This window comes from Propithecus coquereli, unplaced genomic scaffold (assembly GCF_000956105.1).
Source record: "Propithecus coquereli isolate 6110/MARCELLA unplaced genomic scaffold, Pcoq_1.0 Scaffold1, whole genome shotgun sequence".
Classification (NCBI taxonomy): domain Eukaryota; kingdom Metazoa; phylum Chordata; class Mammalia; order Primates; family Indriidae; genus Propithecus; species Propithecus coquereli.
The window spans coordinates 541,104-568,682 of record NW_012133857.1 but is presented as its reverse complement, the minus strand read 5'-3'; the positions used below and the strand labels follow the sequence as shown (position 1 = coordinate 568,682).

Below are 27,579 nucleotides of genomic sequence, written 5' to 3'. Positions count from 1 at the left end.
CTGCCTCAGCCTCCTGAGTAGCTGGGACTACAGACATGCGCCACCATGCAGGGCTAATTTTTTCTATATATATGTATTTTTAGTTGTCCAGATAATTTCTTTCTATTTTTAGTAGAGAAGGGTCTTGCTCTTACTCAGGCTGGTCTCGAACTCCTGACCTTGAGCAATCCGCCTGCCTCGGCCTCCCAGAGTGCTAGGATTACAGGTGTGAGCCACTGTGCCCGGCCAACTTCTATTTTTTTTAATGAGAAAACGAATGCTCAGAAAGCGTTCCTTGAAATCTACTTTGCAAACAGGGATATTAGGCGCATCTCAGGCAAAGTGATAGAGTCTTTCTGGATCAACAGAGTTAGGCTGGTTCATCGTCCCTTGTCAGTTTTAATTATATGTAGGTTTTTGATACTTCTCTTTATGGCATTATAAATGGGATGAAGACGGTGCCTGGATCTCAGATTGCAAGGACCCCAGCTACAGTGTGAAGTGGATTTGAACTCTTTAAACCACATTCTTGCTGTATCAGTGGAAACACGTTTCCCTGACTAGAGGTGAGAGTGTGTGGGGGTGTATGTGGGGGGTGTGCACGTGCATCCATCCACGTGTGAATGTAAGGCTTGTTTATTGTTACATTATTGGGTCAGGGAGTGCAGAACCTACATGCTTCTGTATTTTCTTCCTATGTAAGCTTAGCACGTGATGAAATGATATCTGCTTTGTTTCTGGGGATGGGCAACCAGGCAGTATTTGATAAACTATGGAGAAAATACTTTAGTAGAATTTAGCCATGTATTTTGTTTCCCCTCACCCTCTGCCCTTAATAGTTGGGTCACAATGTACAGACATTCGCAAAGACACGCGCACACACCCTCCCACTTGCCTGATGCATTGGGTCCCAGACGTACACAAAGGACTGTCCTATTTTATACTACTGGCCCAGTTCTGTCATTTGATGACGTGGTATTCATTGTGGCTGCACAACCAAGAGGATTATTCTAAACTAGGTCAGTGGAGCATTCCCTGTTACAGCAGCTGAACGGTAGTGCAAGATACACAGAAAGAGATGGGGTCTCTATCTGCCCCATGTTTATAACTGTAGATGGTCTATTCCTGTAGATTCCTAGCCTCCAAACACAGAATTAATCATGAGGCAAAAGGCAAGCCACCTCTCAACATCTGTCTGTCATGTCTTGGTCTGACCTGCAAGCAGGAAGGCAGAATCAGCAATATCACAGAGAGGAAAAGGCTTTCCAGCTTCAAGCTTAGAAAACTTTCAGAGTATATTGGGATTCAAGCTGTGTCTATTTTCCGTTCACCTCCAAACCCCATCCAAACTCCACCTATAATGCTTTCTCCTCCTTTCATTCTGTCCTGGGTAACTTTTAAATTTTTCCTTGGTGGAACAGGGAGAAAATATATTAAGCACAATGGGTCCCAGAAGAACATGGAAATATGTATTCAGGATATATATGTTGCGATATTACTAAAGAGCATCTAGTTGGTGACCTATCAGGAATGACTAAAAATATAACAAAAGCCCACCTTAAATGATCAGCCATTCTCCCCTCTTTGGTCTGTTTTTATGCACTGAAAATATCTTCTTGTGTGTCACTTCTTTTCAGCTAAGGTATTATCCTAAAAGGCCACTAAAATACAAATCTCTGTTTGGAGGCAGGAAAAACATGACTTTCCTGAAAGATCATCTCTATACAGTGATTCAAGAACTCACCAAAACACTTGTAAACATTATGATCTATAATTTAAATTTTTTTTTGAGACAGGGTCTCACTCTGTTGCCCAGGCTTGAGTGCAGTGGCATCATTACAGCTCACTGCAGCCTCAAAACTCCTGGGCTCAAGTGATTCTCTTGCCTCGGCCTCTTAAGTGGCTGGGACTATAGGTGCATGCCACCATATACAGCTGGTTTTTTTATTTTTTGTGGAGATGAGGTCTCAGGCTGACCTTGAACTCTTGGCCTCAAGTGATCCTCTTGCCTCAGCTTCCCAAAGTGCTAGGATTACAGGTGTGAGCCACCATGCCCAGCTGATCTATAATTTAAGAGGGACTGTTTTTTTCCTTTGACTGACTTTTTAAAAATGATTTCCCCCCAAATTTGACCATTTAAACTTCAGTCAATTCTAGTAAGATAAACAGTTGACAGGAAGGAAGTTCCACATTTTTTCTTACACTGATAAGATAGAGGCAGTGCCTGGCAACTTGGGAAATTTTTATTTTCTTGGGAGCTGTATGCATGTGAAGACTCTCTTCACCACTTGATCTCTTTCTCATTCTTAATAATCATGAGCTCTTTCAGGATGGGGTAGAGAGGGAGGCAGTTTCCATGTCTTTCTAATATTAGCATATATGTATGCTAAGAAAAACAGATTTAGGAAAATATGTAGCAGTATGACCAAATCATTGAAATGAACTAGACTGTAACTGTTCCTTTGGCTTCCTGACTTCCCCAAACTAATACCCCAAATGGGGTTCATATATCGTCCCATTGGCAATTTGGCTTCAGGACATGCCAGTCTGATCACCTGAATGGAGGTGGGGGGTTGGATGGCCTTGGAAGGCCCATGAGAGCATCAGGAGGCCTGCAGAGCCTACCTTGTCCACCAACTACTGCAGAGCCTGTGATGGAGGGAGGCCCTGCAGGTCTTCAGCTTACAGGGGCAGGAGTTCCTTCTTTCTTCTTCCAGTTTCTAGATAATGTCTATTCCCTTTTCCTTTGCTACCTCTCAGTCTCCTCACTTGAATTTATGAAGATGTTAGACTTGCTGTCCCCAGGTATCAGCACAGGGCTCCTCATACAGTTGGTGTTCAGTTAATGCTTGATGTATAAATGGTTATTGAGGTCAGCTGCAGTTCTACCTTCTTAATTCTCAGTATTTTGCTTTGTGTGTAATAAAAATAATCATGACCATAATTCTGATAATATTTCTCACTGGTTGAACACTCATTCACTCACTTAACAAATTCATATTGGCCAACGATTGGATAGGTGCCAGGCTTAATGCTAAGGGCACTACAGAGAACATGACACAGCATGGCCTCTGCCCTCCGGAATCTACGTTGTCACATTTGCCACATGCCAGTCTATGTGACTGCATTACATAGCCTGTCTCCTTTACTCCTTTAGACAATGCCATAATGAAAGACATACTTTGAAGAGTTATACTTTATTAAACAAAAGACAATAATAGACAGCATCTGCTTTTGGTTGAAAATAAAATACAAGAGAACAAGATATTATGATAAAGGCGTCAAAAGAATAAAAATTTGTTAAAAACCCTGAAAGAATGTATGGGGAATATAGGGAAGCGTAAAACAAAATTTCATAACCAAAATCCTTATTAGAGGCAGTGAAGGCCAGAACTGAAGTTGCAGATGATTTAATTACTAACATAAAAGCAGCAGTTTCCAAATCCTTGGATTTTATAGACTAATATAAAAGGACGGACTGTGCTACCAGCTTCAGTGAAAGCAAAGTGGGCAGGGAAACAGTGCTAAAGAACGGAGCTGAGGGGCATTAGGTAGAACCTGCAAGTCCTGAGTTGGACTGTCTCACCAATCTGCCCCATCTGCAAGAGATTGATTAGCCAAGCAAGTGGGATCCATGGCTATTTACTTCCTTGTGTATTTGGTACCAATGTTTTCTTCTAAAAAATATTACTGAAAATATACTTTGAACAACAAAATGAGAGCTTAGGAATAAGGAAGTTATATATAGCTAGAAAAGATGTGAAACATTCCTAACACAAAGAAATGATAAATGTTCGAGGTGATGGATAGCTTAAATACCCTTATTTGATCATTATGCATTGTATGCATGTACCCAAGTATCACATGTACCCCACAAATATGTACAATTATTATGTATCAGTGAAAACAAAAGAAGAGGAAAAAGAACAGGGAAGTTACGTAGTAGAACTGGTGATGAATGCTGAAATGGGTTAAAAATAGAAATATGACATCTAAGTAGAGGTATAAATCTTGTCATTAAATGTATGTATATCTTAAGATTTCTTCTCAATCAGAGGTATGAATTATAAAACATTGGAATAAGAATAAAAATGTGGATTGAAAAGAGTGCCATCCTTAATTTGCAAAAGCAGGAAGTGAAATACTATTGCTGCAGAGATGGGGCTTGGGATTAAAAGTTTGGTAAATTTATCTAAAATAATAGAGGCATCAAAATACCATATTTATTTTTACTTCTTAATTACTTGAGAAATGTAGAATAAAGAATGTTTTTTGAAAACCTCAGAGGTAATCATTAATAGAAGAACATAATATATATTTTCTAAAATGTGAAAAGTTATTAAAAGGAAAGAACACATAAACCACATGCAGCAAATACACACACACACACACACATACATACACACAATGGAAGGAAATGGGAAACACAAAATAGAAAGCATATAGTAATAAGATAGAAGAAAAATCAAATATTAATATTTCATTCACAATGATAAATGCAAATCCATAATCCTCTTCTGTTTAAGAACAATAATTCAGGTTGGGAAAAAATAAATCTAAAATCAATTATGTTTATTTTTAAAACAGGGATTTATATAACATGACAAAAGAGGTTGAAAGGTAAACATAGATAAAGGCATATCAAGCAAATATTAAAGACACTAAGGTGGAAATATTATTGTAATAGTGGAATTCATGAGAAAAGTTTTAAACAGGATAGGATACCATTTTATTTGATATGGGTATAATTCACAATGAAGATACACCTGTGCAGACCTCTGGGCACTGAGTAACTTTGCATTAAAACATACAACACAAAGGAGAAATGAAGAGAAAGACGACAAATGAGGGAATCAGACCTCTGTGTCAAGCTTCCTTTTGGGCAGCATAGAGCCTTAGTATACCTGGGAGTGACTTTCAGAAGGATGAGAAATTTTTCCATGTTCTTCTTCTATTTTTAAAAGTGTATTTCTATTTCTGGGTTTTGGTATTTGAAGGCAGATTATTATTTTTTTTTTCATTCACTAAATACTATTTTTAAAATACTATATATGCCAGGTATGTGCTGTGTAGCTGCTGTAGGAATAGACACAGACATCAGAGCTGGTCACGTCCTCAGGGATCTTCCCAAAGTTTAGGCTGTCAATGACATGGAAATTCAGAGAAAATAAGAGATCACCATAGAACCGGAGGAAGAATTTTAATTGGATCTTGACAGATTTAGGATTGGACTGATGGAGAGATGAATCAAGAAGGAAGGGCATTCAGATGTTCCAGAAGGAAGATAAATTGCCGGAGCCCTGCAAACGGGCCCAGAAAATAGTATTAGGACCTTCCACAGAGAGGAGGATACCTGTGGGAGAGCAGTGAGAAATATGGTGACATGGGCAGGCCTCCCCACTGCTTCTTGCCCTGTCTTGTCTTTTGGCAGCTGCTCAGGGATTTTTACATTTTCAAAACAATGACATGCAGGTCCCATGTGATGCCTTGCAGCACAACACTAGCCCCCAGCAGGTGTTGATTCCATTTCTGTGTGAGACTCCAGGGTACCTCTTTTCCTCGGAGTCTACCAACATCAATTTTTGCTCAATCTTCGCTGGAAGGAATGTGGTTTACTTTTTCATTTAAGTAATTTTCAATGAGAGATTTCTTAAAATACACAGTACTTGGCAGCAGGCATAAAATTTCAGGGAAATAATAGCAGATGCCAGCTTAAAAGTATTACGTGCTCTTTTAGTTGAAAGGTGCTGGGTACAAGCCATACGTTTATGCATATCATTTATATTTGATAATTGCTACGAGAACATTGGACCCTATACTGAAGTCTTAATAACTCTTTAATGAATTTGCCTTTGCAATTATTGGAAAGTCCCTTTGAATTGTGTACATTAAAGAGATACCTGCCAAACAGTGTTCAGTAGTAGCCAAGCGGAATTAGGGGAAAGTAGACAGGAGAGAGAACTCCTTGCTTATAATCCATTTTCCTCACTGCCTCTGTTCTTTACTGATGATAACACCTGGGTTGCTTGCAGGATGGCAGGACTTCAAAATGCTAACACGTGCTATGAATATTCAAAGGGAGTATAGTATACAGCATTTTCCATACACATGTTTTATGCCCTCCCCAAATCCAAGAAGCCTACTTCCGGAATTACTTTAAGAAGCTCTTCTTTCTAGTGTCTTGAACTCTGCCTCACTGTATCATCTATCATTGTGCACTTGGGACCCCAGGGAAGTTTAAATCCTCTTCTAGATGCGATCTCTTTAGCTACTTGAAGAGAATGATCATGTTCTCCTAAGTCTTTTCCAGGCCAAACATTGCCACCTCTTGCAAACATTCCTTATCAGGCAGGGTCACCATCTCCTTACTATGACTGTGCTCTAGCTTTACTTACTTTCGCTTACAATTCTGTGCCCAGAATCAACAGGAGTCTCTTAAGTGGTTTGATTGCACAAAGAATAGAAAGGAACTATTTGTCTCTGTTGGACTGGGCATTACACTGTATTTTTGTCCTCTTCTAGAAAAGTAGCAGTTAAGCTCTGGACACCAGAGATTTATGCACATTGGATTTACGAACTGAGTTCTGGGTACTGCACTTTAATATGGAAATATATTATGGCCCAAAGGAGACTATCTACTTGAGACATTAAAAAAAAAGGTTTTAGAGAGAATTTATATTTTATTATTTGCAAGCTCTACAGCCCCTAAAACAATTATCCAGTGAAATAATTGACAGCACCTCAGGGGTTCAATTCCATTCTGAGAATACACAGACTTGACATTTACTTGTTAATATTCCCCTTGATCTTTGTTTGGTCTTTCTCAACAAGAGACAACTTCATTGGTTAGCAAACACTGCTTTGTCTTTTTGGTTCTACGTCTTTATGTTGTGTATGTGTGCATATATATTTTCCATTCAAAGTTTGGTTAATGGCTTATGGCTTTTTTGAGCAATGGTATCAGGTCAGTATAGGTCAGGAAACAATTAAACTAATGGTCAAACAAGAGCATAGCAGAAAGGTCCTGGGCTCAGTGTAATGTAGTATTTCCTCATGTTACATTATTCATTATAATGGTAATGCAATGAATAATATAACAATATACAATATACATACAGCAATGCCAAGGTCCATGTGCATTTTAAATTTGTTCCTAGTGCAGGGTGCATCTGCATTTTGCATCTTGCAGCATTAGTGTGTTCATGGATGCAGTAGAACTTCGTCCACTTGTTGGTACCTATTCCAGGTCTTATTTACCATGCTAGTGCTGTGAGTGTTGGCTGCTAATGACTCACAGATACCCAGATACCCTTTTTTTCCCAGAGAATTGTCCTCAGTCAAATGGGATGCTCCTTGCCTGAGATGCCCCCCACTACTTATTAGGGGCAGCCATGGCCAATGACTGAGGGACAAGAGTGTGCAAAGGTCAGTTTCCTGTCTCAAGGTAGGACTGCTCAGAAGGGTCAGTCTGAAGTGGATTCCCACTGAGACCACAGCCTTGCTCTGCTCCTTCCCCTGCTCCTCCTGCTTCTTTGACTCTCCTCCTGAGGACACTCCCCATAACAAATCACTTTCACAAGAACCCCTGTCTCAGGCCCTGCTTCTAGGGATGCTAATCTAAGACATCACTATTATTATTTTTCCCAGTCGTTATCACTTGAACAGTTACGAAAGTGAATGATTCTTTGTGCAGCAACTGTATACAGAAACTTGATGTTTTAGGCAATGAAATCCATTTTGATAAATATTTGTTTAGAAAATATGAGTCCATTTAATATGCTGTGTCTTTTATTAAGTGGACTCCAACTAAATAATTTTAGTTAATTTAAAAATAGTTTTGGAGACAAAGGATCTGTCAATAAACAGAAGAATGGAGTCCCTTGGAAAATCTCCTAATTGTTGGAGTAGATTCATGCCTTGAGTTAGTTATATTAATAGTACATGTTGATTTGTTGAAGTCTTTGAAATTTCAATGAGCTGCAGATTACCACACAGGTTTAATGCTCTCCTGGAATGAGTCATGGTAGACAGTAACTCAATATAAAGATAGAAAGCCATAGACACAGTGAAGATGAGTCCTCCCCCTCTAACTCTCATTGTCAAGGTCTAAGAATGGCAAGAGTGAATCTGCTTGGTGGAGGAAATATGCTCATCTAACCAAGCACAAGAGATAGCTCAGAAACCTCCTGGCCTAGCCTAAGACTCAGTATTGAGTCCTGTTGACCCAAAGCCAGGGGCATTCAGCATTGGAGCTGACAGGCATACCTGACTGCCTATTTCTTTTACATCTCCATGAAAAGTTGGGATGATCATCTTCGGCTTTATTAGGTGACCAAATTTTCTTGGAAGGGATGGCTAAGAGGTGATCATAAAGGGTAGCAAGGTCCCGAGGCAAGATTGGATTAACCAGAAGGCATGTCATGGTGCCTACTTAACCCAAAGGGTCTGGGAGCCAGGTAAGTAGCAAGTTCAGGTTCAAGTCCAAGGTCAAGGGAAAAACGTGGCAATAGGAAGCTAAAGAAATTAGAAACAGATAGGCCAGTGAATGAGGCTGGAGTCCTGATCTACTTTCATTGATCAGTCATCATATGGCAAATATGTGGCCTGTCCATCTTTAAGGCACAGGTGTCAGTGGGACACGAATGTGAGGCCTTGTAAAACCAACTGTGAGTGCCCACTGAGGATGTCAGATTCATTTTATTTGTAAAGAAGTATCCATTAGCTGGAAAGTACACATGTGAGGTTTGATTTTTCTTGGCTATCATACAACCTTTGGTTCTCAGTTGAAAGGAAAAAAAGAAGCAGCTTTAATATCTCTTCTGAAATGTTATTCTAAATGAATAACAACAGGTAGTCTTTCCTGAAAATCTAGAATATGGTGATGACCTGTGCCTTGAAGGAAACAAATCTTTGGGTAATCTGTGAGGAGACACAAGGCTAGGTTTGAAGGGTAAAGAAAGAGAAAGAGCGCAGATCAGCTGAGCGCCCTTAGCAGAGAATTAAAAAGCCCTAAGGATTGTTTCAGGAAGTTAGAGCACTTCTGAGCCCTACTCCACCTCTCCCGGCTCCTCTCATCCTCCCTCCTGCCTTCCCTCTCTCCCCCTTTCCCTTCTGCCTCAGGTCACCTCCCTAAACCCCTTTCTTCTTTCCTAGAAGGAGCCTATTACTTGGTTTACTTTGTTTTCACCCTTGAAAAGAGCAGCATGCCTTGTGGACTCCTTTTTTCCTTTCTTTTTTTTTCTTTTAAGATAAAATGGCAGCTACAATATAAATTTAATTCTGATGAGAGAAAAGCACAATGCAATTCTTTTTAGAAGAGGGCATTTTTGTATGTGTGATGTTCAAAACAGAATCTTTCAAAATTGTCGCACTTGAGGCGTACCCAGAATCCTCTTTAGGGTAATGACATTCCTCAGAGGTGAACTCATTTCCATTACTCATTTTTAAAAACACATGTTCCGTTTGTCTTTTCACACTCTCACAATGAGATTTAAAATAGAGACTCATCATCACCTATTTAAGGGTTATGAATATCGCTGCCTTGAAAAAGCCTGGTGGAAATTTGTGTGGAAATTGAAAGTGGCTCATCAGATCCAGAAGCTAGGCAGACATGGAAACTGAGTTAGAGGCCAAAGTGCCTAAATATTCAGGGCGTGGAGCATGATGAGACCTCCAAGCCCTCCACGCTGATGGCCAGATGCCAGGTATCACTTCCAGATGGGATGTGAAATAGACGGGTGGGAGCCCCAACATTTAGCAGAATCTACCAAACAAACGAACAAACAAAAAAATGATCCATAATCCAGAAACCACTCTAAGTGGGAGACTGGATTACTGAGCCCATTCTCCACTCCTGTATCTATGCCCTTTGCCCGGGGGCCTGCAGTCCCTGCTACTAGAGGCAGAGGGGACTTCCCCATCCCTTGACTATGGGCCTGGCCACATAACTTGCTTCGGCAGATGGAATGCCAGGAGCAGTCACAGTGTGCCACCTCCAACCCAAGGCCTCAAGAAGCTTTGCAGGCTTCCACTTGTCCTTGCAATGAGAACAGAACATGGCTGGCCCACTGGTTCAAGGAAAGGCTAAGAAATAAGGAATAGAGAGAAGCTGCTGTCACTGTGCCCTGTCTGTTTCAGCCAAACCCCAGCTGACCTGAAGGTACCTGAGAGTAAATTATGGCTATTTTTAAAACACTGTAGTTTTAGAGTAGTTGTTGGCAACATTATGGTGGAAATCCTTGACTGATACAAGCGCTATTCCTCAATGTGGCCTATTCGAAGGAAGAACATGAATCACAGTGACTAGAATATGAGAGTGTGAGTAGATAATGATTTTCTGAAAATGAGGACAGGCCTTGTGTATACCGTTGTAAGAAGAGGCTGACATTGCTCCTCATTTTGAACATCCCACCCTTCAACTGGGCCTGGCAAAGGGTGAAGGAAACTGTAGAACCCTGCCTTCCAGGCCATACTGGAAATCACTGATATGCCCAAGTTCAGGGATGACAGACATTGGCCTCTTTGGGAAGCAACGAACATTCCAAGTCTCGCTCGTTGCTCACTTGCAATGGCAGGCTAATGCAGGTGTACAATGATCCAGACCTCTTGCCTCAATGCAAGAAAGCTCCAAAGGACTTTCGGGCTCCCTGGGAGTCAGCTGAAGTCTTGGTTACAACTATATCACGAACCCACTTCTCCCTCTGCTCAGTCCTGCTTCCCTTACCTTTTCACAAATATTGCTCCCCAAAGCACTCCTGAACGATCCTCCTGCATGTAAATCTCTGAGGCCCAGAGTCTGCCGTGGGAACCTGGACCCGTGGTACACCACTCTCACTCAGCTTTCCAGGGACGCTGGGATCTGGAGGAGGGGGCAGGGGAGGCCTTACCCACTATCATGTGGTTGCAGACATCACAGAAAGTGGGCTTCTTGAAGATGTGTTCCTGAAAGGCATGGGCCTTGCCACCTGGTTGCAGTCCAGTCCTGGCAGGTGTGGACGTCAGGCTTCCAGGCACAGGGAGTGGGCTGGAGCTGGGGCTGACCTCAGCCAGCATGTCTGCTTGCAGCTTCACGCCATCACTGTTGGTGCGCTGGAAGAAGTTGTCAGCACTTTTGCTCCGTAAACTCTTGGTCTTGAAAGAAAGTGATCGTTTTAGTTTCTGGAGCTGTAATATAATGACAGAACAGTTTCTCTTACGATTGATGGATCATGCAGACCCAGGCTGTGGGGGTGAGGTCTGCTCCATGCACTGCACAGTTCCCACTGACACTCTCAGCCCCGAGGAGGCTCATGTATTTCCCTGTATGGGTGGGGTGATGGTGGCGCCTAGTGATGAGGAAACTCAGCAGCACCAACCCTCCCCTGCCACCAAGCCAGACTGCCGAAAGTGGTCCCATTATGCCTTTGCTTCTGCCCCTGCTCCTCCTCCCCTCCCTCCTTCAGGTCCCACCAGTGTGCTGTCAACACATCCCACCATGCTGGGTTTTGACATCACTTGCCTTTTGAATTTGAATCATTGGAATTATTAAGTGCATGAACTCATGGGCTCAAAGGCTGGGTGTGTAATGCTGGCCTTTCTCTCTTGTGATCACTTAGCAGCCACTTGTCTCTGCACACAGCAAAGCAGAAGAGCCCATTGTCTGATTTGAAATCAATCTGGCACAGCCATCCACAGAGCACAAACCAGAAACTCTAAAGTCTGCTTGGGTCTGAAACATATGGTTAAGTAACCTCTGTGTGTGTGCGTATGTGTGTGTGTGCGTGTGTGCGTATATGTGTGTGTGTGTTTGTGTATGTAGGACACAGTGTCGAATTATCCCTTTGACTTCCTCTGCTCTTCCTGCTGCTCTGCCCCTTGTTTTCGGCCATGACAAACTAGACCATTTCTCCTTTGCCTTTGGGACTTAGGAAGAGGCACCAAAAATGGGTGTGGAAAAGCACTACTTCTGAAAGGTTTGGGTTTGCATCTGGTCCGCCCCTCTAATCCAGCTTCTCATTGAAGCTAGAGGGATCTTTTGGAAACACAGATGTGAGCAGATGAGTCTTCTTGTTTAAAATCCCTCAGGAAGTTTCCCTTGTTCTTATATTTAAAGAAAACTCCTTGTTGTGGGTTCCAGAAATTGGCAGATTCTGGACCCCAATGACAGCTGGCACCACCATCCACCTTGTTCTGTCTCCCTAGCCACAGTGATCTTTTAAAAGTCTCTCCTAGTTACTATTCTTTTTCATTACCATTCCTTAGTACATAGTTCTTCCTCTGCTCAGATAAAAGAAATGGACCACCTACTTACTAGTTGCATGACTTGCAACAAGTCATTTCACCTTTAAGGTGGTTTCCTTAATGGTTCTTTTTATTGCCTAGAATTAACATCTATGGCAGGCAAAAAGGTGCTCAGATATCAAACCAAAATTCTTCATAACAAAGAAAGTGATCAACAGAATGAAAAGACAACCTACAGAATGAGAGAAAATATTTTCAAAATATTCATCCAATAGGGGATTAATATGCAGAATATATAACGAACTCAAACATCTCAACAGCAAAAACAATAACAACAACAAAAATCACCCAAAAATCTGATTAAAAAACAGGCAAGTAATCTGAACAAACATTTCTCAAAAGAAGACATACAAATGGTTAACATATATATAAAAAAATGCTCAACATCACATGATCAGGGAAATGCAAATCAAATTGGTATTAACTGATCAACACATAAGTGCACATATAAAAATAACATCTATTGGATGTTGGGCAGGGGGAAGGGGGGAGGGGAAGGAGGGAGGAGGGGATGGGTATATGCATACACAAAGGGTGCAATGTGCACCACCCGAAGGATGGAAATATTTGAAACTTGGACTTGGGGGGAAGGGGGGGCAAGGGCAACATATGTAACCTAAACATCTGTACCCTCATAATATGCCGAAATAAAAAAAAAAACAAACCACAATGAAGTATCCTCTCACTTAAGGTAGGATGGCTATTATCAAAAAGACAAAAAATAGCAAAAGCTGGCAAGGATGCGGAGAAAAGGGAATTCTTATACACTGTTGATGGGAATGTAAATTTAGTATAGCCACTATGGATAGCAGTATGGAAGTTTCTCAAAAAATCTATAAATAGAACTACTACAGGATCCAGCAATCCCACTACTGGGCATTTATCCAAAGGAAAGGGAATCAGTATGTCAAAGACACATCTGCACCCCCACGTCCACTGCAGCAGTATTTACAATAGCCGAGATATGGAATCTTCCTAGGTGTCCAACAACAGATGGATGGATAAAGAAAATGTGGTATATATACACAATGGATTGTTATTCAGCCATAAAAAGGATGAAATCTTGTCATTTGTGGCAACATGGATGGAACCGGAGGACATTATGTTAAGTGAAATAAGCCAGGAACAGTTAAACACTACATATTCCCACTCATATGTGGAAATTAAACAAAGTTGATCTCATAGAAGTAAAGAGTAGAACAGAGGACACTGGAGGCTTGCAATGGTAGGGGGAAGGTTAAAAGACACAAGTTATAGCTAGACAGGAAGAATAAGTTCTAGCACTCTATATCATTGTAGGATGACTATAATTAACAATAATATATAGTTTCAAATAGCTAGAAGGAAGATATTGACTGTTCCCAACACAAAGAAATTATACACCCTTGACATGATGGATGTGCTAATTACCTTGATCTGATCACTATATATTTTTAATATATGTATTAAAACATCACTCTGTACCCCATAAGTATGTACAGTTATTACATGCCAATGAAAAATAATAAAAAAAGAATAAAAAGGTACTCAGTACTCTATTCTAACAAGGGCCTTCATCACGTGTGCTCAGACTCCCCTACACAATATATAAGACAAGTGGATGTCACCTTGCCAAGCCCAGCTGCCTCTGCCTCAATCTCCCAACTTCTACCTCAAAAGTCCAGGAAGATATGGTGGCCATTAGTGCTCGGTGTGGATACAGAAAGACCACATTCTCTCCCCTTCTCCTTCTCCTTGCCATTTTGCAATGTGACTTTGTAGCTCCTCCCATCAAAAGCGAAGCCTATTCTCTCACTCCTTGAATCTAGTTGGTTTTGGGAATTTGACCAATAGAAGGCAGCAGAAGCAATTTTAAGGCAGTTCTAAGCCCAGGCCTCAAGATGCCTTGCATGCTTCTGCCCTCTCTTGGGAAACCTGCCAAGCTGCCATATGAACAAGCTACTTAAGGTAGCTTGAGGGATTATGAGAGACACGTAGTCTAATTGATTCCACGTCACTCCAGGGAGACCCCAGAAGCAGAGCCACCCTGCTGCCCTGCAGGCATAAGGGAGTCCAGATGAGGCCAGAAAAAACTGTCCAGCTGAGTCCTGCTCAAACTATCAGCCCACACACTCATCAACTCAAGAGATGACTGGTGTTTTCAGCCATTAAATCGTGTGTCTGTTGTGGGTACACAGCAATAGATAACTCATACAATACTGCTCTCCCCACCCTCCTGTACGTGGTGGGATTGTACTTTGTCCATGTGAGGTTAGGTGTGGTTGTTTGAAGCCAGTTCTCCACTTCAGGGAGCTGTTCAGTGGGGAGGACCTGCAGGGCCCTCTAGAAAAACCCCATTATGGCCACCAATGGGGCTTCCTCAGCCAGAAAGCGCCACCCTGGGAAGCAGCAACAATCTACACAGAGAGGTCAGAAACAGTGGGCCAGCTAGGACTCTATTCTCTTTTCTTCTACCCTATATCTCAAATCTTCCAGAGGAGCTACAGCTGCTAAAGAAGGGGGATAAGGAGATATCCCTGAGTTATTGTGGAGTTGCTTGTTACTGTGGCATGACAGGATATTCTGACTGATATAGAGAAGCAGGTTCTGAGTCTTTGGAAACACAGAATTGATTCTAAAAAGGCCCCTCCATCTCTGAAAAAGCTAAGTGGGGTGGGGGGAGTATGAAACATTCGCTGAGATTGAGGCACACCGAGGTGAGGACCTGGAAGCAGCATAGGAGCGGAACAGACCCTCTTCACTTCAAGTCCTTCAGGCTGTAAACTGGACAGGGGCTGGAGGAAGTGAGGCTTAAATAGGAGACAAAACTAGAGTTTTACTTTAGATAAACTTTAATATATTAAAGTAACCAGGAGGTTAAGGAATCTGCCAAGATTTTGTCATGGGATGTACAACCAAGGGAGAGGAGGGTATATTAAAGCCAATGCCATCAAATAGGAAAAATAAAATCATTTTCTGTTTGCTCCTCACTGAGTTTAGATGGTTTGATAAATTGGCTACCCACGTCTCAAAAATAGAATAATAACCCCTACCCTGATTATGCCAGGGCACTATTGTCAGGGTCACAGAGCATGATGTATGGGGGAACTCCCTAAGAACTCTTCAGGGTACTAAAGGTGGAGGATGATAGGGGCAGGAGAGGAGCATCAGGGAGCTGGGAGTATGGAGCTGGACTAAGTGCTTCACCAGGGGACCCCTTGCAATCATCCCAACCATTCATGAAGATGCTATTTCATTCCTGGAGAAATGGCATCTGAGGGAGGGTGAGCAACTTGCCTAGGGTCACACAACTTATGTGAATGAAGACAAGGGTTCACAGTGAAATCTGCTTTCCTCCCATCCCCATGCTCTTTCCACTGTGAGTGAGGCTTTAGGGGTTGGGTGGGGGATGGAGGAGAGTTGCCCTTCAACCCCAGGGGGATGAAACAACTTCCGGTGGTCAGTGAGGGTGGGAAGGGATATGGAGTGGGAAGCCAGGATAGGGAAAGTGATTGGGTGATGCCTACACATTTCCACTCTTGTCTCCCACCTGTGCTCACATGCTGCACTTTTTCATTCAAACTGTTTGTCATATGTGGTGTTCTGTGTGCCCTGGAAGTTTCTGTGTGATGTTTCAGTGTGACGCTAGGAAATCTGTAGCATTTTCCTCACCCTGTAAGATACGGCTGGAAGTTGTGTCAGGTGGTCGGAGCCTGGCTGCCTCTAGGGCTGGAGACTTTGCCTTGGAAGGCAATGTGACATTTCTTATTCAAGTGGATGGCTTAAAAGAAGTATCTACATGTTAAATAAAGCCTAGACATGAACCCAAAGGAATATGTTTTCTCCAATTATTGCTAAAAGAGCAGAGGCCAGATGGGAATACATGCAATGCAGAAATAGGAGCAAATCCTCGTAATCACAGATGTCACAAAATGCTTAGCTTCCATGCACCACTGCCATGGCCTAGCTCCATTTTATTTATAGTAAAAATGGTAAAAGAGAGAGATATTCTTGGGTACCTGACCATGTGCTAAAAACTACTCTACATACTTTACTTAATATAATCATTCTAGCAACCTTATAAGGGGATCATTCATTCATTAAATAATTCATTTAGTAAATATTTATTGGGGTAGTACTATGAGCTAGGAATAGTTCTTGATTTTTGGGAAAGGATAAAGTCCTTTCCCTTAAGATTTTAAAGTCTAGGGGCCAGAGATAAAAAATGAACAAATAATCGAAGAGCCCTATAACATAAATTTGGACAGGAACAGGAGCTACAAAGAAAAATAAAGGCAGAGGCAGGCCTTAGAAAGTGACAAGGAAGGCTTCTCTGACAGGTGACATGGAGCAGAGACATGAAGGAAGTAGGGAATGTGTTAGCTGCGCTAGAGAAGAGCATTCTGGGGCAGCGTACTTGCGAAGAACCAGGAGCTCAGCGTCTGGATAAGAATGATGGGAGAGAGAAGGGGCAGAGATGCCAAGGGCAGCGTCCTGCTAGGCCTTGTAGGTCATGGCAAGGGCTTTGGAATTTATCCTAAAGGTGATGGTTTTGATCAGGGAAGTGACAGGGTCTGACTTTTACTTAAAAGGGTCACTCTAACTTCTGTGCGGAAAACAGACTGTAGGAGGGCAAGATGGAAGCAGGGAGACCAGTTGGGAGACTCTTGCAATAAATAATTCTGATGAGAAGTAATTTAGGTCAGGCCTTGTATAGATTGAATTGGGGGTACATTTTGAAGGTAGGACCAATTGGACTTGTTGAGGGATTGGATGTGGAGTATGAATGATTTTAAGGTTTTTGGTGACAGCAGTGGGATGAATGGAGGTGCCATTTACTGAAAGGAAGAACACTGAAGAAGCAGCATGTTGGCATGAGGGGTGAGGTGGGGACCAAGAGTTGAGTTGGGGATAAGTTATGTTTGAAATGCTTATTTGGAATTCAAGTGGAGCTACCAAGTAGGCAGCTGGATATATGATTCTGGGGTTCAGGGGAGAGGTCCAAGCTGGAGTAATGCCTTGGGAGTCATTAGCATACAGATGGTATTTAAAGCCATGAGACTAGCTGAAGTCACCATATGCTGACTGATCAGCTATGTGTGGGTCTTCGTTCTGCAACTTACTAGCCATTTAACTTCTAGCCATGGGAGGGGAGGGAGCAGATGTTGGAAATAGTAAGAGAGACATGGAATTGCCATTTCAGAGATAGGAGAGTGAGTGGACTAGCGCAGTGCACAGTGGCAGGATGCTAGGGCGGCACAGAGGCTCCTTTTCAGGTTATTATCTCATTTTACAGACGAGAAAACAGAAACCTGGCAACTTACCCAAAGTTAAATGGCTAGTAAGTTGCAGAATGAAAATCCACACATAGGTCTCTCTGGCTCCAAAGCCCCTTAAGCCAAATTGACTTTCATGAGCAGGTATCCCACCCTTGACCTCCTCTTAGTCAAATTCCTCTGTTCAGGGTGTTTCATCTTCCTGGTGCCAGCTGGAATTTTAGCAATAACCTGTGTGGTTGCCAGTTGAGCAACACTTCTATGGCAATTAGTCAGGGAATGCAGAAACTGGGCGTCATGAGAGCACTGAAACGGAGAATTGCAGCCCGAAGGTGACTGTAATAACAGGCGTATTGATTTACCAGTCTGCTCTGCGGCGGCACATCAAGTTAATTAACCAGCGTGCGCCTGATCAATTCAGCCAGGATCTCAAGTCCGCACTGTGGGAAAGGGGTGGTTTTGTGCACACGCATCTCTGCCCACACAGGCAGTAAATCAGGAGGCACAGTCACCGCGTCAACTCAGTTTCCTGCCTGTTGACATTAACCATAAAGTCAGCTGCCTCTATACAGACATTTCCATGGCTATTTAAGACTGCATCAATAATGCACTCGCTTTTACTTCCGAATTGAAATGAGATCATCAGAGAACCTTTGACAAGCAGATGTCTCATCTTTGATGCTCACATGTGATCTACACCTTTAATTTTAAAACGAACATTTCTTTTCTTTTTCACATTTTAACGCTTCTAAAATAGAGTTACGTTTTCAATTGAAATTCTCATTATTTTCTATTTTTTTCTGAAAAGATATTATTAAGCCAATCGATGACATCTAAGAATTGAGGAAATAGGTTATTTGTGATGCCGCAGCCCAACAGCCCTCGTGCATTGCCTCTGAAGCCCAGCTCCCTTCACGCTCCGGCAGCCACGCAGATCCACTCCATCTATTCCAAGTTTGCCTGGCGCTGTGGTGGGTCAGAGCGCTTTCCACACTCACCCCTAATATTTTACCCATGGCTCAGTGGACAGAGTGAGCACTAGGGGCCTTGAGAAATGTCGTGCCGCTGGTGAGGACCAACTCTCTCACCAGCGGTTTTGCCCATCCATAGCCTGATTTCTGTTATGGCAAGCACGACACATCCCCGGTCCCAGTTTGCTTCAGTTTGGACAGTGACTTCAAAGTAAGAAACATTCTTACGTCTACCTCGCTCTGTCCCAGCCAGCTGCAAAAACCAGTTGTTGAGGAATATATTGGTAAAGCGACAGTTACTGAATATATTGCATGCTCTGCCACCAGTGAGCTGTATGGTCTCGGGCAAGTCCCTCGAGCTCCTTGGCCTGCGTTCCACTGGGAAATGGAGAGGTTGAGCTCAGTGGCTGCATGGGCTGCAATGGCTCTGGGAATGCAGCACAGTGAGGGGATACAAAAGACTTTGAACAGTCTCTACTTTGAGGAAGTCTAAGATCTAATTCTGGAGACGAGAAGCAATGCTTAAAACTATCCGAGGGTGACATGAGACCCTATATTTATATTATCAAGTGAAAAGTAGAGTGTTTTGATCGCTGCCTACTCTAACATGTCAGAAAAGGAGCTATCAATGGAGGCTGGAATTGTCAGAGACATTCTTTCAAACCTTGAAGGATGAATAGACTTTAAAACATATAATTCAACTGTTTAAGTGCTTCAATGGCCTCCCTCACTTCTAGGTTATATCCTAGAAGGACAGCCTCCTTTCTGTGGAATACAAGACCCTTCCTGACAGATGCAGGCCATCCACCTGTCCAATATTATTTCTGGTTACCCACTCCTGCGCCCCAGGCACACAGATGCACTAAAAGCAGGCCCCGGGTTTTCAATGATGCGGAAGCCTCCAGTGCCCTTGTTTGTTCTGCCTGGGAGGTTTGATGCATTCTCATTCAATGTATCTGGAACATGCCTGCTTCTCCTTGACTGCTAAACTTCCCTGTGGAGTCTCGCCTGGCCCTCCTGCAGGGGGCTCTGGAAGCCCTCTCCTGTGTGACCCCCAGGGTGCAGCATGGAAGTGCGTCACTGCCCTTCCTGTCTTCTGCTCTTGGGCTTCTCTGCAGACCACGAAGCTACTTCCAACAGGTAGCACAGTGCCTGGCACACAGTAATGATACTAATTATACTAGCTAATAATTATTCACCTCTTAGTATACACTAGATCTATCCTAAGTATTTCATATGAATTATTTTTTTTTTTTTTTTTTTGAGACAGAGTCTCACTCTTTTTGCCCAGGCTAGAGTGAGTGCCGTGGCGTCAGCCTAGCTCACAGCAACCTCAAACTCCTGGGCTCAAGCGATCCTTCTGCCTCAGCCTCCTGAGTAGCTGGGACTACAGGCATGCACCACCATGCCCGGCTAATTTTTTCTATATATTTTTAGTTGGCCGATTAATTTCTTTCTGATTTTAGTAGAGACGGGGTCTCGCTCTTGCTCAGGCTGGTTTCGAACTCCTGAGCTCAAACAATCCGTCCGCCTCGGCCTCCCAGAGTGCTAGGATTACAGGCGTGAGCCACCACGCCCGGCCCATATGGGTTATCTTTTGATCTTGAGAACCCTATGAGGTAGATACTATTACTATCTCCATTTTATGGATAAGGAGATGGTGGCAGAGAGAAGTTAAGTAATGTGCCCAAATATACCCAGTAAGTGTCGTGGAATTGAGATCAGAACCAAGCTGCAATTTGACTTTAGAGTCCAAGTTCTTAGTCTTTCTATACATTTGTTAAATGACTGGTCGTCAGACTGATGGACAGACTGAACACAGCCAGATTGGAGATGCAGATGTGGAAGCAGAAGCGAGCTTGTCATGGACCAGCACGTGGGGTCTCCACGGAAGTCAGGCAGAGCTTACAACAAGGCTGCAAACATAGTTGTCCAGGAAACCTTTACTGAAAAGTCTGGGCCAACTGGTACCTTGCGTGCTGGTGAGAGTGGGAAACAGCAGCCGTTGAGGAAGTGTGTGCGAGTGCGTGTGTGGGTGGGGTGTTCCAGGTACTGATGGCAGCAAGGTGGACGGTGTGAACAGTATTGTAATCCACAGTGACCCACTGCACGCGCTCCATAAGGCAGATGAAAGCAGTGTGTGCTGATTACACTGGGGTAGGATCTGGGTGCAATAGAAGGGACAGAGTAGCATCAGGGAGACACACTGGGAAGGAAAATTGGCAAGCTCTCCCTCTGTGCACTGAGGCTGGCTGACATATTTTCTCCAAAGAAGATTCTGTGTAGCTCCCCAGTTCACACTTGCTGAAACAAGGAGAATGTAGTGCCATGGAGGTCCTGGCTATCTCTTCCCTATTCCTCTTCCCTAGAGAAATTCACAATCACCAATTTCTTTAGACACTAGCATCTTTCTTTCTGAAAGTCCTACATGTTGTGGGACTTTTATCTCTTGTCCTGGAAATAGTTTTTACCTATAGTGTTTAAACCCAGAGCAGTGGCATTGGCTAAATCTTGTTCCGCGGCAAAATCTTGTTCACACAAAAAATCCCCAACCAAACAAAAAATGCATATATACACACACATTTTTTATTTAACATACCTTTCATGAAACAGTCCTGTGAGTGCAACAGGGCAAATATCATCCCCATTTTACAGATGAGGAAAATGGGGCAGAAAGATACTAAGTGATATGCCGAAGGCCCACAGAAGATGAGATGCTTAATAAGGAAGAAAAGTTTTAAGGCTTATTTTATGTGCAGGGACAGAGGAGCCCTTCATACCCAAGCATGGGACATGGGGGAGGGCTTAAGGCTTTGGGGTTGGAATGACTCCTCTGCCCTTCGCAGCTCTGCTGGTCTCTAGCAGTATGAGTATAGGAAAGTTAATTTTTCTCCAAGCCCCAACTTTCCCATCTACAAAATAGGGGTAATAACACGTCCCTTGCAGCTTTTTTTGTGAGGATTAAATAAGATAAGGCATCTAAAGTTCCTGACAAGGTCGCTGGCACTCAAGGGACACGTCATAACTCTACCTTCTCATGATACCCACACACCTCTGCCATTTCTGGCTAGCACTAGATTGAGGAGACCTGCTCTTTTTATCCTCCCTCCTGCATGTGGATGCCAGTGTAACAATACAGGGCAACGGTGTCACTTTCAGATTCAAAGATTCCTCTTGGGAAGAAGAACTTTATGTGCTCAGAAGAAATACTTCGAGAAGCCACCTGGCAAGGGAAGATGGTACCTCAAGGAATGATCTCAATTTTAAAAAAATGCAGCACTTTGTTCTACTGAATACTGGGAAGAGTGAAGTGGCCGTCTACAAGGTGGGGAGAGAGGCCTCGGCACCTTGATCCCAAACTTCCAGCCTCCAGAACTGTGAGAAAATAAATCTCTGATGTTTATGCCACCCAGGCTGTGGTATTCTGTGATGGCAGCTCTAGCAAACTAACACAGTACTCAAAAAAAGCCTGTTTAGGTGAATATTCTGTTCTTAGAGCTATCAATTCCATTAGAAAGAGCTGCACTGAGGGCATTCTGTAGCGTTTTTACTGTTCCACGTCAAGCATGCCTCGCACGTTTTCCACTGGGTAATAAGAATGGAAACTCAAGCTCTATTACCTGGGATGCATTTCCTCACATATGTTCCTGGAGACCTGCTGCTCATCATCCAAGTCTCAGCTCCAATACTGCTGCCTGTGCTCTACCCCAAGCCTTCCCTGACTTCACATTGTGTTCAATGTTCTCTGCTTCCACGTGCCTATCATCGGTCTACCATAACCTGCAGCAGTACAGCACCAACACTGACATTCTGCAGCTTTTATTCCATACACTGATGTCAGAGACTACTCTTCTCATCTTGTATCTTTGCTGTACAGGTGTAGGTTTTGGCATGGGACAGGCATTCCATGTTGAGTGAGTAATTGAATGAATGGATTGCCTGCCCTACATGTTTGAATTCCCTGCATTTAGTGGGGAGAAAATGACAGAAGAATGATCCTTTCAGTCATCTGACCTGGAACAATGTTCTGGCCTACAAGACTCTTCAAGTCTTCTCTTTTCTCATCTTGAACACTATTTTCTCTCAGTGACCAATGCCAATCTCCTTTTCCTTGACAGTGTCTCCTGTACTCCTCTCTCCTCTCCAAACAATACCAACTCCAACCATTTTCACCTGTGTTTTGGCCCCCAGCTTCTTCCTTTATGACATTCTTGCAGCCTTAACTTCCAAGAGCTGGGGTTAGGCAGGGTCAGGGTTCAAGGAACTAGGGTGGGCACATGAGTGCATCAGGCCAGTGTGCAGTGTGAGGGGTTGGAGCAGAGGGAAAGAGATGAGAATGTTCCTGTTGACTCTGAGGCCTGAAACCAAAGGCAGGGGCAAGAGGGGTACACATGCAAGACTGAAGAGCTGAAGCAGTGGTCAGGCAAGACAGAAGAGTGGGTTCAACACATAAAACAAGGTTATACCCCTGAAGTGGCCCAAGGACATATAAGGGGAGGGAGCATCTTCTAGGCTACACGTGTCAGCCTTCATGGACAAAGAGAGCGAGAACTGTGAAGGCTCTGAGCAGGTTCCAATATGTTCTCTGCCACTCCCAGGCCTTCTCCCGCTGATGGATGAGGCCAAGATAGGGAGCATCTCTCTCTGCTCTGGTTCCTCCTCATGTGTTCTCTGGGATAGCACAGGGACTGTAGGGTCATGGTGGGACCTTGGAAGGTCATATGGAGTGATTGGATTCTTACAGAGAAAGGCCTCTGAATTGCTGACCCTTGTGCCCTTAGGAGCCCCAGGAAGCTGTCCTCCAGCTTGTTCCCTCATTTAACAGACTCTAAATCAGTAAATGGCATAACATTTTACCCAGTTTTTCAGGCCTCAAGCCTTGGAATCATCCTTGACTCCAATTTCTCCCTTACACTTCACATCCAGACCATTGGCCAATACATTAGTCAATGAGATTTTCAAAATATGTGCAGAATTCACACACTTCATACTACCTCCACCACCATCATCCCAGTCCAATCTGACATCCTGTCTCACCCGGGCACCTGCCTGCTCAAGGTCTCCCTGATCAAATATGTCAACTATATTCTATTTTCTTGCTCCACTGTGTTTTCCACAAAGTGGCCAAGAGTGATTATTTAAGATGGAAGTCGGACCATCTTTAATACTCTGCTCAAAACTTTACCATAGTTTCTCATCACAATTACAATAAAACCTAATGTCCTGTCTATGGCCTACAAGGTCCTACCTGACCTGACCTCTGACCATTCTCACCTTTCTCCTTCACCACTCACTCTGCTCTGTCCCTCTGTTCTCCTTGCTGTTCCACAAACACACCAGAGACCTGCCATGTCAGGGCCTTTGCTCCTGTTGTGCCTTCTGTGATGCTCTCCCTTTCCCATGGCATTCTCATTTCCCCCTTCCTTCAGGTCTCTACTCACAGGTCATATCACAGGAGACTTTCCCTGACCCCCTGCTCTATCCCCATTTCCTCTTCAGAGCACTTGTTACTATTTCATTTTATTTCTTTAACTTTTTATTTTGAAGACTTCTGTACCCACAGAAAGTTGGCAAGAATAGTTCTATGAGTGCTGATATACTCTTTACCCAGATTCACCAATTATTAAGGTTTTGCACTATTTGCTTTTTATTGTTCTCTGATATACAGATACTATTGTGATTGTTGTTATCATTGCTATTATTGTTATCATTACTGAACTGTTTGGGAATAAGTTTCAGGTATCAGGATCTTTTATCTCTAAATATTTCAGTCTGTATCTCTCAAGAATAAAGATATGTTGATGTAAATACAATAGAGTAAATTAGCATTAATGCAATACTATGACCTAATATGCAAATCATACTCAAATTCTGAGAATTGAGCTAATAACACCTCATAGCATTAAAAAATCTGCTCAGGATCTACTCTAAGATTATGCATTGCTTTTAGTTTTCATGTATTTTTAGTCTTATTTAATTTGGAATAGTGTCTCAGCTTTGCTTTTTTGTGACATTTTCATTTTTAAAGAGTACAGAATAATTGTCTTGTAGAATGTTCCTCAATGTGGGCTTGTCTGATGTTTCTTCACTATTAAGTTTAGGTTACACATATTTTTTTTGTCAGAAATGCCAAGAAGTGATGCTGTGCGCCTCTTTGTGCATCATATCATGAAGCATATGATTTCTTTATATTACACACTCCTTCCTTCCTTCCTTCCTTCCTTCCTTTATTTCTTTATTTCTTTCCTGATTATCTTCCTCACAAGCTAGAATGTAGTCTCCACCAGAGCAGAGAATTTTCATTGTTCTGTTAACTTCTGTATCTCAGAATCTCAGAGCCTGAAACACATTAGATGCCCAATAAATATTGGTTGAAAGAATGAATCCAGAGGTGATTGACTCTAAAGCCCAGGTATACTTAACTATCAGATGAACTTCTTACTGCAGCACTCCCCATAGAATTCCAGAAAAATGACCCCATGTTACATATTTTTGAGCAGGCAACATGCCAGGCAGCCTATAGACATCTTGGGCAGGCAGAACAAGGCCGGTAAATAGCTCAGGGCTCTCTGGGAATTATGTCCAAGGCTGGTCCAAGGGGAATGTGGCAGTAGTGGCCTGTAGCATTGCTGGTTGTAGGAGGACCTGCAAAGGTTTTGCATGAAACATTTCATTCCAGATGATGTTTATTGGAATGTGGAAGAAGACCGAGGTGTTTCACAAGCTCATAGTCTTCTCTGTATAGTCACATTAGCCCTAGGAGCATGGGGGAGGATCTGCTCTGCTCATCACTTTTTCAGAGCGTGGCATAATTAAGCTCTTGTTTATAATCCTATGAATTCAAAAGTGGAAAAGGTAGAAATAAAAAGCAAGGCTGACTGAAAGAACAGACCACTGCTCATTTTCCCAATGCAGGTTCTCAACCCAGGGCTTAAGTCTTTAACTGGGGTGTCTGTGGATGGGGCAAGGAGGAGGTTGGTGGTGGGGATGAGTGGAAGGGCAGTGAATTAGCTGTTAGACTTACATTTTGCTTTAGGTGGATTGGACTTTAAACACCTACAAATGAGATCCTTATGACCAACAATGAAAGCCGTGAGATCTTCCCGAAATGTCAAGAGGCAATGAACAGAATTTCAAGCAATCATGTTAGAAGAGTGTGTTGGGAGAAATAGAAAGCTGATAGCTGAGGGCACCCCGCTGAGTTCAGCTCATTTGATAAACTGGTGACCCTATCTCTATTTAAGAACTTATTTTCATATACATTATCTAATTTTATGTTAAAATCAGTAGTGGGGTCAGAACTTGAACCCAAGCTTCTGAGTTCACATCTAGAGACCTTTCCCACAGCCTGGTTCTGCTATTCTGTATTGTATTAGCTTCAGAAAAACTCACTTATGTCTTGAAAAAAGTACTTAATGGATTAAGTCAATTTATATGCTGAATACTTTGTATATCTCCAACAATGTGTATAATCCTTGACTTTTCATTTTCAAACCACTGCAGAACCCACCTCTAGAGCTGCATGTTAGATTTACAAGAACTTAGTAAATGTTTTTTATTAAGCAGCTTGTAGCTTTAAAGGCCGCTTGGAGAATCAGAGCGGCAAGTACAATCCCAGCTCTGTCTGGAGCCTCCTCAGGTGATCTCCCTGATTTTAACAATCTATGTAGCTAGAGATAAGGGCAGTTTCCTTTGCCAAATGAACAAGAAGACATTGCTTCTTCCTGATAGTTAAGAAAAACCCCAGAGTTAGATTACATCAAATGAGGGGGGAAAAAAAGACAACTGATTTTAAACATTAGCTATTAGGCTTTAGAGAATTACTCTGAACTTTTAAATTCAGCAGGGCTCTGGATTCCCTTATCTTTGAAAGAGCAACCCAGTGGTAAATCATATGACTTATTTCCTTTTTAAAAAACATTTTATTTTAAAATAATTTTAGTCATGCTGAAAAGTTGCAAAGTAGAGTCCCCACATACCTTTCATTCAGCTTCCTCTACTTCACTTCTTATGTGACCATAGTAATTTGATTGCAACCAGGAAATTAACACTGATATAAAACTGTCAACTCATCTATAGATCTTAGCATAATTAGAATTATTAGCTGTCCCACTAATCCTTTTTCTGGTCCAGGATCCAATCCAGGATTCCACAGGCACTTATGGTTGTTTCTTTAGTTTCCTCTAATCTGCATCAGGTCCTCAGTCAATCTTTCTTTGTCTCTCATAATCTTGACCCTTTTGAAGACTGATGGCCAGTTATTTTGTTGAATGGCCTTCAATTTAGGTTTGTTTGATGTTTTCTCATTATTAGATTGAGGTTACATATTTCTGGTAAGAATAGGACAAAAGTGATGTGCTCTTCTCTGTGCATCACTCCAGGAGGCACCTGATATCAATGTGTCCCATCACTGGTGATTAACTTTGGTTGTGGAGTTAAAGTGGTATTTGCCAGATTGCTCCACTGTAAAGTTACTTTTTTTCCCTTGTAATGAATGAGTATCATGTGACTAGGAGACTTTGGGACTGCAAATATCCTGTTACCATCACACATTTGCCCTCTGATTTCAACACCCATTGATGAATCTTGTCTGCAGACTTATTACCTGGTGTTTGCCTGGTGGTGGTGGTCTATTTCCATTAGTCCTTCTATATTTATTAATTAGAATTTTACTGTAGAATGTCCTTAATTTATTTCTTTATTCATTAACTTATTTATTTCTATCAGTATGGAATGATAGATATTTGCTTTATTCTACGGGTTACAATTCTCCATGATCATTATTTATTTTGTTGATCCAATTATCCCAGGGTTGGTCATTCGGCACTCCTTTAAGTTGGCACCTGAGTTCTTTTTGACATGCTCTAGTCATTTTTTTTTTTTTATTTTTTTTTTGATAGCAATTGAATGGATACAGTATTTATTTAACTTGTCTTCTTTGGGAATTTAGGTTTTTCTAGTTCGATTTTTATAGATTGTTACAAATGATGCTACAATAAATATTGTACATCTGTCTTTGCACACCTGTGAAAGTACATTTGTACAATTAATTCCTTGTAGTGTAATTACCATAGCAAAGGTAAATGCATTTTTTT

General features: G+C 42.3%; 1 protein-coding gene across 2 annotated transcripts in view; it reads right to left on the bottom strand.

The window, feature by feature from the left end:
• STAC (SH3 and cysteine rich domain) overlaps nucleotides 1-27,579 on the bottom strand; it is a 161,555-nt gene that overhangs the window by 73,212 nt on the left and 60,764 nt on the right. For both annotated transcript variants that reach the window (XM_012650672.1, XM_012650737.1), the window contains exon 2: nucleotides 10,866-11,142. In XM_012650672.1, coding sequence (XP_012506126.1) covers nucleotides 10,866-11,142 — 277 coding nt within the window. The remainder of the gene's footprint in view (nucleotides 1-10,865; nucleotides 11,143-27,579) is intronic.